Source organism: Centruroides vittatus, unplaced genomic scaffold (assembly GCF_030686945.1).
Source record: "Centruroides vittatus isolate TY-2023 unplaced genomic scaffold, ASM3068694v2 contig_874, whole genome shotgun sequence".
In the NCBI taxonomy this organism is placed as follows: domain Eukaryota; kingdom Metazoa; phylum Arthropoda; class Arachnida; order Scorpiones; family Buthidae; genus Centruroides; species Centruroides vittatus.
The window spans coordinates 118,141-131,394 of record NW_027122566.1 but is presented as its reverse complement, the minus strand read 5'-3'; the positions used below and the strand labels follow the sequence as shown (position 1 = coordinate 131,394).

The 13,254-nt window shown below is 28.9% G+C and overlaps 1 protein-coding gene across 1 annotated transcript in view; it reads left to right on the top strand.

Annotated features, from left to right (window-relative positions):
- The first annotated feature begins 9,316 nt into the window (after nt 1-9,316).
- LanB1 (laminin subunit beta-1) overlaps nt 9,317-13,254 on the top strand; it is an 80,057-nt gene continuing 76,119 nt past the window's right edge. Inside the window, exon 1 of the mRNA XM_067279435.1 lies at nt 9,317-9,688. Within this exon, the coding sequence (XP_067135536.1) occupies nt 9,625-9,688 (64 nt within the window). The 5' untranslated portion in view covers nt 9,317-9,624. The remainder of the gene's footprint in view (nt 9,689-13,254) is intronic.

The following is a 13,254-nucleotide window of genomic DNA, read 5'->3' as shown; positions in this document are numbered from 1 at the left end:
ATATGGGGCATAATTACAGCCATCACTCTAACTTCTTGCAGATAAAAAAATCGAATAATTTTGCAAAACAGAAATATCACCATCATCAGTTTGTACATCATCTACCACTTATGAAATCAGTGCAAATGCTCATTATGATTGTTAAATTAATATATCATTAAGAGATAATTATATATTATAGGGCATTAGACATCAATATAAGTAGGAAATTTAATTGTTAATATGGTGCAGCACACTATATATAGTTAAGTTAAGGTGGGAATCATTGCATTTCCTTAAGGACGTCTGTAGTTTCAAGGCCAGGAAATGGGTGGGTGTTTGAACTGTGGGTAGTCGAAGGGCGCGCCTTCACTTCCGTTCTCATTAATGAATCTCACGTTATTTGCCAAAGCTATCGAAATGTTTACTAACGATTAAAATGTTTATTCGATTTTTAATCATAAAAGTTACAAAATATTTAAAAATTTATATACTATTATCAAATACAATATATCCCAGTACCGTACTTTACTACTAAAGTCTGGTTTAGATTGCTGCTCACATCTCCTGTCAATGGGGAATAATTAGGAATGAATCATACAACTTAAAAATCAAAAATTTATTCTAAAAAATGAAGAATTAATTGACTTTAATTGAATAAATCATACTTTAAAATTTATTATATATTTTTAAACTTTAATATATAATTTAACAGTAAAATATATATTATTTTAAAAATAAAACTGGATGAAAATTGTGATTTTTTTTAAATATATATTTTTAAAGCAATTAATAATAATTTATACTGGAAAGAAAAAATTAATTTATATTCATATAATTTCTTATATATATTATAATATAATATATATAATAACTTCTTACATATCAATTGTGATGTATAAAATTAACATTCGAGCAGAAATGTTTTCCTGGGAAGCTGTAGAAATTTTGTTAATAAATAATTTTGTTATTTATAAATGCTTATTAACTGACTTTCCCAAACAACAATTTTTTTTTTTTCCATTTTGGACAGGTTTTACAGTATAATAAAATTATAAATTAAATAAATTTAGCCGATCTTCATGGTTATATTCATGGCTTAACGAAAAGGATAATATATTTTATTAGAAATTCTTGTCGTCATCACTTGCTTTGATTACTTGTGAAAATACTCTTTCTTGATCTCTCAGTGAATTTTTATACAGTGTTAAAGGAGATTGCACAATCCCGCCTAAAGGGGATCATTACATGGTTTTAAATTTCCTTCAGTCATTTCATTTTATGTTGACTGTAGACAGATTTTATGAAATTTTATGATCAAAGCATTATTTAAAATTCATCCATACATTTCCTTTATGTTTAAGGTGTATCTAAGTCACGGTTTGTCTGGGACAATCCCGGATTTCTCCTGTTTTTAACCCTCAAAAATAGAATAAAATTTCAAATATAACCATTTTATAGATCTTCTAATGTAATAAAATCAATTTATAGGTCAATGTATAAATAATTTTTAAAAAATGATCTTCGTTTAGCCATTTTTGCATCTATTTTTCACTCAGTCTTAAAAAACAAGACGAATTTCATTCGATTTCAGTTTACTAAGTTTACTTTAGAAGTAAAATGCCTTTTGTTTTAGCTGTCGAGTATCGTGAGTGAAACAAATTAAAACAAAACGCATTGATTTGTAATAATTGAAATGGTAAAAAAAATGATTTTCTGTGCAAGAAAATTATCCATTATTATATAATTTCTTCCAGAAAAGAAAAGATCCATTAATTATTTGTATAGTTTTTGAGTCACTTTTGTCCCCTCCTTCCCTGTTGTATACAGTTGTCCCTTTGGAAAACTCACTCCCTTTTAATTACGTATATAATAGTTCATATACTTCGATAATAAAGAAATGACAAACGTTCTAAAAATATTTTCTCGTAGTATATCCACGTGACTGGTAAGTGAGCTTATAAGAACAAATTCGTATGCCATTAACACCACTAAAAAAAGTCCACGTAGACAGTGGCGTAACTGACATTTTGCTCTGGAGGATGATCTAAAAAGTACAATCAGAATGAAGAAATATTAAGCGTACCATAAAGACTGTTTATTTACGAACAACAGTCATTACAGTGATTTTAATTTTACATTTGTTGTTTAAGACGGTTTTTGTTTAAATTTTATTCCTAAAACCTCTGGGGATCCGATACTCATGTCACCTCCAAAAGTACAGTACGTTACAGCACGTACTGTACACAATGACTCGATACCTTCTTTTCCCATTGTGTACTTCTCTCGATCCTCCCTTCTCTTAAACTGTACATGTGATTAATGGACGACCCCCCCAAGTTAAACACGTTTCTTGTTACGTTTAATGAAATTACCATCTTGCTTGAAACGGAACACGAATAAAACGAAAACCTGTCTAAACGGAAAAAAAATTCTTCGGAATCGAGCGATTTTCTGTTTAAAAAAAAAAACCTATTCAAAACGGAAACGTATAGGCCTATAATACGGTAAAAACCTGTACCGGAATCGCATGGTTTTCCGGTTTAAACAGGTTTTTCCGTTCAGGCAGTTTTCGTTGACAGAATTTCGTCATTTAGGATAATGGATAGGGGGTGGCTCAGTCACTTCCGGTCTCCCTCCCAGCTAAGGGCTTGCATACATACAGGAAAGCCTTTAAATTACCAGTGACGGGAACATTAAAAAAAAATTGCCAATGCTTTGAGGTTAATTTGTACGCATTTTTATTTAAAAAATGAAAAAAATGGCCGCTGTTTAGACTGAACTGAATTGGCTTATATTAAATGTAACTAAACAGAAAAATTAATTACCTTTGCATATTTATATTCTAATTTAAAAAAAAATGAATATAAGCAGATCGTATTTATATTTTACTTTAAAAACTTTTACATTACATACGTATTTAATGTACCGTATGTTCCAATTGTCTGAAAACGAAAAATAAAGTTATAAATTAATGCCGTTTAAATAAAATAACATGTAATTGATCAAAGCATGTAAATAAGAGAAGTTGAATTGGTATTTTGAAGTCAACATTATAATTTTAAAATGCTTATTCAGCCCTCCACATTCATTAATGCAACATATAATCAGCACTTAATCCAGTTTGTTTTTACTGACATAAATTAAATCTGATATAAATTTACAATAATACATGAACAATTTGTGAATTAGTTATAAAACCCAAGCAAAGAAATAATTTCTTTTATAATAATTTTTTTTTTTAATTTATTAAAATTTAAATTGTCAGCAACAAGTTGCTTAACTTTCCCGGCAAAAAAAAGTTAAAATTGCGAGTGGCGCAGTTATGAAATTTTATGTACAAAAAAACTTTTTATAGTATTGATTGTAGACCCCCCTATAACACGGTAGATAAATTCCGTGTTATATGAATCCGTGTTGTACGAGTCACTTAAATACATGAGCCAATCACAGCCCTTGCTGTGATTGGCTCATGTATTTAAGTGACTCGTACAACACGGAACTTATCTACCGTGTTATAGGGGGGTCTACTGTATTATCAAATGACAAAAAATGAGGGTAGAGATAAGTTTTATTTTAAAAATATATACCGGTATATATAAATGCTAATAACGAGTAAAATCTTCATTAAGTCTGACCCCACTCGAGATATGGCACATGACCCCCCTCGATCTTTAACCACCAAAATTCAATAGCACCAATCTCCATAATATGCAAAACTTCAGAAATCTTCGACAAAAGGTACAGAAATTATTAAGCTTCAAAAGTAGGTGAAGAAAATCGTGCCCCGATACAAACACACTAACATCCATACATAAAGAAAAATTTTTCTTGCATTTATCGACGTTTCGGGGTCCCCTGATCCCAAAAATGTAAAAATCTTGGAATCGCCATGTTTTCTCTCTGTTATATATGACAGCCGAAAAGCAATACTGTATAAAAGTTATTAAAATGTTTAATTAATAAGTTATGAAATGAAGCAACATGCTTTACAATTTATATAAAAATTATATTTTATAAAAACATTTTTTATTTAACTTTTTAAATATAATCATTGAGAACCAAAATAATTATATTATAAAACAATAATAAATTAAATATAAATAAAAGCAATAATACGACTATATATAAATAGGAAATAATAACATTAAATAATGTAGTAAACTGATAAACATTAAAATTAATACCAGAATAGACGGGTGGATGAACGAAGTGGTTAAGGCATCAGCCTACCGCTCTGGGGATCAGAAAAAGAATCCGGATGGGCCAAACAACCCAGAAATTTTTCGGAGGTGGTCCCTCTCGTCCCTCACCAGAGAGTTGTCGTATTGTGGACCTGCATGGGGAAAAAAGGTCTTGGTAGTGTCCATATAAATACGGACTAGAGAATTCATAAAAAGAAAAACAGTGTCAAAATTTCTTATAGAATAAATATATTTATATTATGTGCAATGAAAGCATGCACCAGCCTTGATTGACGATGAAAATTAATATCCTAGCTGAGTGTGCAAGATCAAGGCTGGTGCATGCTTTCATTGCACATAATATAAATATATTTATTCTATAAGAAGTTTTGACACTTTATTTTTCTTTTTATGAATTCTCTCTTGCACACTCAGCTAGGATATTAATTTTCATCGTCAATTTATTTTAGAACAACAAGTGACGAAATGGTATCGTGAGTTTTGTCTCGATGTCGCAATTTCAGCAAAGGACAAACTTCAAATTCATGTATACGCTGGATAAAAGTATTGTTGAAACATTGTAAATCTCTACAGCTTGTATATGGTTATGATAGGTGATCTTCCTTCAGTCGATAAAAATAATAGACCCAAGGAATGAATTTTTCACCTGATTACTGTCTCTTATTGATTGTGTGGCATTTTCTGACTTAAAAATATAATAGTGTGAATAGAAATTATAGTGTTCAGTGGTTTTATTCATTTGGCCACTGGTGAACAGCACCTTCCTCTTCTTTTACTCTTTTCTCCCTGTAGGAACTAAGAAGACCTTTTTATCCAGCCTATTGTGGATTCGGCCAGGCCCACAACGGAGCAACCGGGTGATGGGCAAGGTCTGAAAAATGGGCTTCTTAGTTCTCATAGGGCAGAAAATGTAAAAAAAATCTAATCATGAAGTTATTAATGCAATTATTAATGTTGATCGATAGATTACACAAGTAGATAGCAGATGATGAATTAGAAATATTGATGGATAATGGAAAAAACTAGTTATTTTTGAATTTGGCTTTACACTGAAATGTGTCGAACTTTTTACTACAGCACATATTAATCACTTACATTTATTCGCAGTATTTATTGAAAATGAACTTGTTTATAATGAAATTATATAAAATATAATAAGAATTTCGCTTTTGTCCACGTTGATACAAATTTTCGAATAAATTCTATTTACAAATTGTCTCCAATCCTCCTATTTAAGAAAAAATGCGGGCTTAATTTCATAGTAATCAAAATTGTCTTACTTTAAACAGAAATCGGAGATGCATCCTATAAGATTCTGAAAGCTAAAATTAAATTTAAAAATAAAAAAAGACAACACTGTTTAAATAACAATCAAGAGTTATTTATTTGATTCCATTTCCTTGAATACTCGACACTGAAAGCTGTTTATATTGCTGTATTTAGACAGCTTAGTTTCGATGTAATGTATTAAGGTATTATTTAGAATTAATAATACATTTAGATTAATGTAAACTTTCTAAGAACTTGAGGCCCACCAGTGGCCAAGTGAAAAAATAAAAAATAAAAAATAAACATGGTTCGCGGGTTCGAGCCTCGCCACGTGAAGTTTACCGGGTTTTCATCACGTTTGTAAAATCTAGATAGGGGCCAATTGCCCATAGAAAATCCTCGGCAGATCGCCCGCGAATTGGATTGTCTTATACTAAAATCTTGCAATTTGTAATTGTATAGTTTTGAAATGGAAGTAAATGAAATTATGTATCTATACGATAAACATAGATGATAATTTATAATTAGGGAAAAAACTATAATATCTAATTTTAAAATTATTAATATATTACAGTAAGTTTAATTTGGCCACCCAAAATTAAGATAAAAAATAGCTACAAATCGGAAATGACGGGTTTTATAACTAATTCACAAATTGTTCATGTATTATTGTAAATTTATATCAGATTTAATTTATGTCAGTAAAAACAAACTGGATTAAGTGCTGATTATATGTTGCATTAATGAATGTGGAGGGCTGAATAAGCATTTTAAAATTATAATGTTGACTTCAAAATACCAATTCAACTTCTCTTATTTACATGCTTTGATCAAATTTCTGGGTTGTTTGGCCCATCCGGGTTCTTTGCCGTATAATCCTCATCATAAAAAAGATATGAAATAGAAAGCATATAGAGCGCATTGTCTGTTAATATAGCTGGATAAGCAAACCAATGATATAATAGCGAGGTTGTGGCCGAAGTTTTAAACGCGAAAATATGTACGTCGGACGTTCAGCGCCGCTTTTCTGTAAGCCTAGAAGTTTGACAATGGCATTTGGAATGTCGAGCATGATTCCACTGACTTACCAAACACCATTGTCAAACTTCTAGGCTTACAGAAAAGCTGCGCTGAACGTCCGACGTATACGTTTTCGCGTTTAAAACTTCGGCCTCAACCTCGCTAATTAGTTTCAAATGAAACGGTCTATGTCATTGGCTTGTATTAAAGTTGTTTTACTAGACAACGTGCCCATTGGATGATTCTAACTTGTAAGTTAGTAAAAGTAAACAAACCAATAGTACAGTTCGTTTCATGTGAAACAGACTACACTATTGGTTTGCTTACTTATCTGCTCGTCACTTAGAAGCACCCAATGGAGTAGCCCGTTTCATTTAAAACGGACTATGTCATTGGTTTACTCATAGCCAAACAAAAATTTAAATATCGATAGCCAACATTTGATACTTCAATTCTTAAATTAAAAATATTTAATAGTATTTTTAATTTAATATCTTATTATTTTTTAATATAAATATTTAAAAACTATTTACTTTCAATTTCATGCACTGTTATTTGATATGATTAAAACATATAGCCTAAGTTATTCACATACAGTAACTTAAATTACCATTATTACATAATATTTCAAAGTTTGAATCAAGATAAAAGTTAAAAAACAGAAAAAATATATTAAAATATAAATATTTTCATGGAATTTTGTCTCATAGATAGCGTAATAAATCATATAAATTTCATGACATTTAAGAATATCGGCAAAAAATGGAGAATATAAATAACAAATATATGATTTTAGGCTTATATAATGCAAATAATTACTTTGCATCAAATTATACGGTGATATTAAAGAACTAAATTACAAATTATTAATTAAAGCCGAATATTTATATATTCTAAAGTGTATTTGATTATTCATTACTAGGATAGTCTCAGTTATGACGTGTAAATACAACACGCGTGTTGTCTGTTAAAGCGGCTTTAATACAACTGGATAAGCAAGCCAATCATGTAATCCGTTTCATTTAAAACGGATCGTCATTGGCTTGCTTATCTAGCTGTTTTAAAGCGCTTTACTACGCAACGTGCCCAATATAATAAACCTTGCTTACTGTTTATATATACTTCCGCATGCCTATACAACCGGGATAAAAAATTTATAATATTCATCTACTTATGAATAATCTCATATATCATTATATTTTAATTATTTTATATAACTTTTTCTGCTCGAAAGGCACTAAAAGAGCCTTTTTCGAATCCATTATGGGTTCTATCAGGCTCACAGGATCCGACATATTACGTTTAATTTAAAAAATAATTTTAAGTAGATTGCTAAATTTTAATATTCATTCCACATCGCTAAAGAATTTACTTGGCATACATTATAACTATTTCCTTTTTTTTTTTATTAAAAAAAACTAGGAGGAATAAAGTATAGTGTTTTCTCGTATGTTTAATTGAGGCAAAGATTTAAATAATACTTTTATATATACCCTAGTTGTAAAAAATTAAAAACAGCTTCAAATTTAGACGCATTATTCCCATCCTTTGCGTTATTTATCGCAAAATATATGACGTAAGCCTATATTCAAGACCGTCGAGAGCTTGTATGGGACTGGGAATAGAACGGGCCATTTATTTAACAAATAAAATACGTTTCTTTATTAATAAAAAGCAGTCTTAAAATCTTTATTTTTCTTCGTAAAAATATCACTAATTTGTAGGCGTAGAATCCCACCGTTTTATTCGGGCCCGGGCGGGGGAAATCCCATCTCCCACCTCCCTAAGGCCCTATACAGTATACCGGTATATATTTCATTAAATCTACATATTCGTCTATAACATATCGAATTACTATTTAGTATAATAAATAGTAATTTAAAAAAAAAATTCTTAAGAAAAATAAAAATTTTTAAATGCGAAATTCATAAAGTAGCGGCTTATTAGATAACAATGCAAAAGGAAATTGCAGGCTTATTAGCAAATATTGGCAAATAAAATTTTATCATGATCATATGTTTATATTTGTCACTATTAAAATATTTATTTCTTTCATACCGATGTTAATAAATTTTCTTATATTTAATTTTACTTTAACGTCATAAAATTAAGATCATTAGAACGAACATAACACAAACAATATATACACAAATTGAAAAATTAAGAGTAATTTATGATTACTTTAAAAGATTAAATTATTTTTATAGATGAGTCTCTTCCAATGTGTTCCGGTTGGAGAAATCTGATACGTATAACAGTTGGGATGTAAAAAAGTGAGAAATAAAGCGAGAGGAACTTCGAGAAAAAATGTCACATCTATGCTACAAGGTTTTTTTAAACCCTCCTACAATAATTAGAGAAATTCATTTTTAAAGTATATAATCATTATAATACTGAGTTTAAGAGCCGTTTTAAAGTATTTTAGAGAAGGTTAAAGACAAAATTACTGCTCATTATAAATAATTAAGTGAATATTTCTGCCATAGTTCATCGCCTCACTTATACAGGATCAGAATTATTTAGCTTAAGGAATGTTAATACGCTTCGATATTTGAAAGAATTCTTCTGTGATATTGTTCTACATAAACTGATAGCAGTGTAAGGCGGCTGATGAACCGAGTCGCAGTTGCCGACCTTTGACTTCTATTCCATCTGTACGATTTTCACTCTCGGCAATCTGTTCTTTGGTTAACGTCCTTCGTTACTGTACGCTAGTTATGTAAGCGAGGACATATTGACATACTTTTAATTATATTCATACTAACGCGATAACATCTGTTATAAAACTTTACAAAATCAACTCTCTTATCTACTTTAACTATTATTAAACTACATATATAACGAGTTTTAAGTCAGATAATGAAAATTAATCGCCCCATTTTTGTAAAAACATTAGTTTTAAATCGTTTGTGTCAAACTTTATGATAGATCGGTGAAAGTACAGCGCCTAATAAGGTACTGATTTTCGGTTCAGTTGCAAACTAGTGACAGCTGGAGTTGGCCTAAAGCAGTTGGTGAGGCCTGTTGCCAATGTAAGGCCCTTCTTAATTGACATATTCCAGGTCAGTAAAAGCATCCGGCAGGGGCGTGGGTGTGCGGAAGACGATCGAACCCGAAGAAGGAGGGAGTTGGCTTGGAGACCGACGGCAACATGGAGACGTCGTTAACTTACAACTTATTCCTAGTCATCTTCCTTGTTTTATGTAATCTTCCAGGTAAAACTTTATTGTTTCCGTTTAAAAATCTTATCAATTACTTATTTTATAGTTTCAAATTCGCGGTACAAACATATCGATATGATTTAATTAGTAAATTATGCGCGTGTTAATTAAAGTTATGATAAAGTTAATTTTTCTACTTCCCCCTTTTTTTGCGGAAATGAACGTTTATAGAACGGAAGGCGGAATTCCTCCTCATCCTTATTCTTCCACTTGAACTTTTTCATTGTTAAAAATAGTTTTGTGTCAATTTCAAGCAGATGTAAAACTTAAATATTTCAATTACATTTAAATATAGATTTATATAGGAAAAGTTTGACATGTTTCAAAAATGATACCAATAGTTATATATGTCTCATTCCTTTTGATTAAGCAATGTGCCTTTTTTTTTATTTGGATAAGTAATCAAATTTCAAGTAACCAGACTAGAAATTTGGAGATGTAAAAACATTTATTCCTGAATATCATTTTAAATAAAACCTATTTTTACTTTTTCTTCTTCTTCTTATGCTTGTTTATTCATGAATATTTTTATTGAATAATGTGTATTGTTTATTATTCTCAAAATATTAAAAGAAAAAAATGATTTTGTAAAGTATGTTGCATTAAAATTCTAATAAATGGAAACAACTGTGTTTGTTAATTATATATGCATTATGTAAATCTATATATACTGTATATGCATTTGTCGGCTTAAAATATATTTTCCTTTCGCTCCTATATTTATTCGAGTGTTTCCTGTACGTTGCATGAATTAATGGAACGGGCATCCAGACACAATAATAATAAAAATAATAGTAATGGATTGTTATTATTTATTATCTAAAAAGTTATTTAAAATTAGAGTAAATCAGTGGTTGCCTTCATTAGTACTCTGTTTACTGTAATATTTAGATTATGTTAAGAAGAATTTATAAGATGGTAGTATATATAATATTTTTAGCTGAAACTATTAAAGATCAATGACATAAATAACAAAATGTAGCATAATTAAATAACTATTATTTTAATATATTAAATGAAAAATAAACTGTTACATCTATTACGCTATTAATTTTATTAAACATTAGTTAATATAAGTATACTATATTATGTTTGTTACTATTTAGTATTAAGTATGCTTCTTAATATATAGTTAGAACATTAAATATCAGTATTTCCAAGTTTTTAAGAAACAATGATTTTAAATATTAGTAATATGAAAAATGGATATTTGTAATTTTCATACTTGTAGGAAAGTTCTTTGGCTGAGAAATTTACCAAAGAACTTTCCTATAGATTTTAAATTTTAATTTTAAACTTTTTTTATTTATAATTATAATTAATAAGTTTAAAAGTACTTTACAATTGATTTTTATGCATTATTTTGAAAATGGAACAGTAACATTTTACAAGCTTATTTCATTTCAGAAATGTTAAACATATAAGATTATCTCTGTATACACATATAAATATATTTGTTTATTTTAGATCCTTCAAACATTTCATGAAATCTTTCTTCATTTATTACAGAAACAGTTTTGTTTCATATCTACACAGAAATTTTTAATTTCTTTGATTTAATCTGTTTTAAACTTAAAGGCAACTCAAATTTGCATTAACAGAGATTGTTATTTTATAATTTAATACTGTATTAGAAATTTTCTTTAATAAATAAATAAACATGTATATATCTTTTATGGATAATATGTTTGCTATTCATTGTCAAATAATTCTAAATATAGTTGAGTCCACTTAAAAGAGTATCCTTGGGGATCATTGCATCATGTTCCCTTATCCAAAGTAACAAGATCACCCAGGGAGTTATTTGTGGCATTTGATTCTCTACACTCCTTCGTGTCTTAGGTGATCTATATGACTTTTAACACACTCGGATATATTAAAATTCATTATCACATAAATTTACTCTGCTTACTTATTTGTTATCATTTTTACATCATCAATTTTATTGTTTTATCAAATGTTCAGTAAATATAGTATATTAGCCAGTTGCTACTTCTTCTTCCCAGAAATATAGTTTACTTTCATTTCTTCCCAGAAATATAGTATGAATTCCTCTGAATGCACCCTTGATCCAAAATTTCTGAATGTTCTTATTAGAGAGCATTCAGAAATTTTGACATACAGTAAAAAACATTCAATAAGTACAATACTGAAAGAATAAAGTTATTTTCTATCAAATTTTATTATGATAGTTTATATAAAATAATTTATGATAAGTTAAAAAGGTGAACTGTTGCACTATTATAACTATATATATATATCAATATAAACATCACTAAGCCTAATCAGGCTATTTTTCAATAATAGCCTGATTAGTGTACTAATAGACTAATTATGGTGATTGTTTGGTTTATTACTATTATAACTATTGATGCAATAAATAACCTAAACAAATTTACTTAAATCCATAATTTTGTTTCAGATTGATTACTCGCAGCTTTATTTTCAGTTATCTCCTCAATCTCATATAATGTATTACAGTCAGTAAAATTTTCTTCTAAATATTTTTTCATCATGCCTAAATAAAACAATGCATCTTTATGAGAAATGCGTTTTCTTGATTTGTGAACACTCTATTTTGTCTTCATCTTGTTCAATCTTTTTAACTTCCTCCACTCATTTTCTTTTAGTCATATTGCATATTTCAACAAATCTCAACAAATACTGTAGTGTAGAGAGTCCTGTCACTATGCACCCTATGTGGTAATTTACTGTAAAATTAAAGATTGATCCTTATAAATCTTCCTTAGCATAGTATTCTCTTATGTGGATTGCTGCTGATTTGGTGCTTATTTAAACAGATTGTTCTACTATTCAGTGCTCTGTTAACAGGAATCATGCTACATGTAAAACTTGGAGAGAAAACTTTGAATCGTGCTCTCTTAATTAAGCAAACTGCTCCCATATCTGATGCTCTGTTAAGTGGACTTGAATGTAATATTCTAATTCACATGAATTGTTTGTCATCATTCTGTATAAAAACATTTTACAAATCGAGTGATAAGAGTTCATTAGAATACATGTTCGTTAGATTAAAATTTGTCTTCTTTTAAACAATGTTTTAAATATGGCAATATTTAGTCTTAATATATTGATCTTTTCAAATACAGTATTATTATTTTCACAAAAATTTTACATTTTGTTCCTTTTTAATTTTGATTTTATAAATTATCTCTTTACAATTTCTGTCCTGTCTCAATCTCAAAACAAATCTTATCTTTTCAGTTTTTCTTTGTTTATTTCTTTTGCATCTATGTTTTTATTGCTAATTTTGTCATCTATATCTATCTTTTCTACATATTTTCTCAAGTTTTATCTTATATACTTGCTGTGATATATCAGTTATATTACTAACCTTTAATCCTTTATATATCTTTAACTATGTTTCTTATCTTTTCAGTTGCATATTGATACTGATCTTAGTGTTTTTGTCTCTGATCTTTTGTCTTTTTGAATGTTCAGTTATTTCTATAATTTGGGAAGACTGCCTGGCTGTAATTTATATAATTTCTAAAGATATGTTTTCTTAGCTTTTGCTGAAGTAATTATTTTGTATTTTA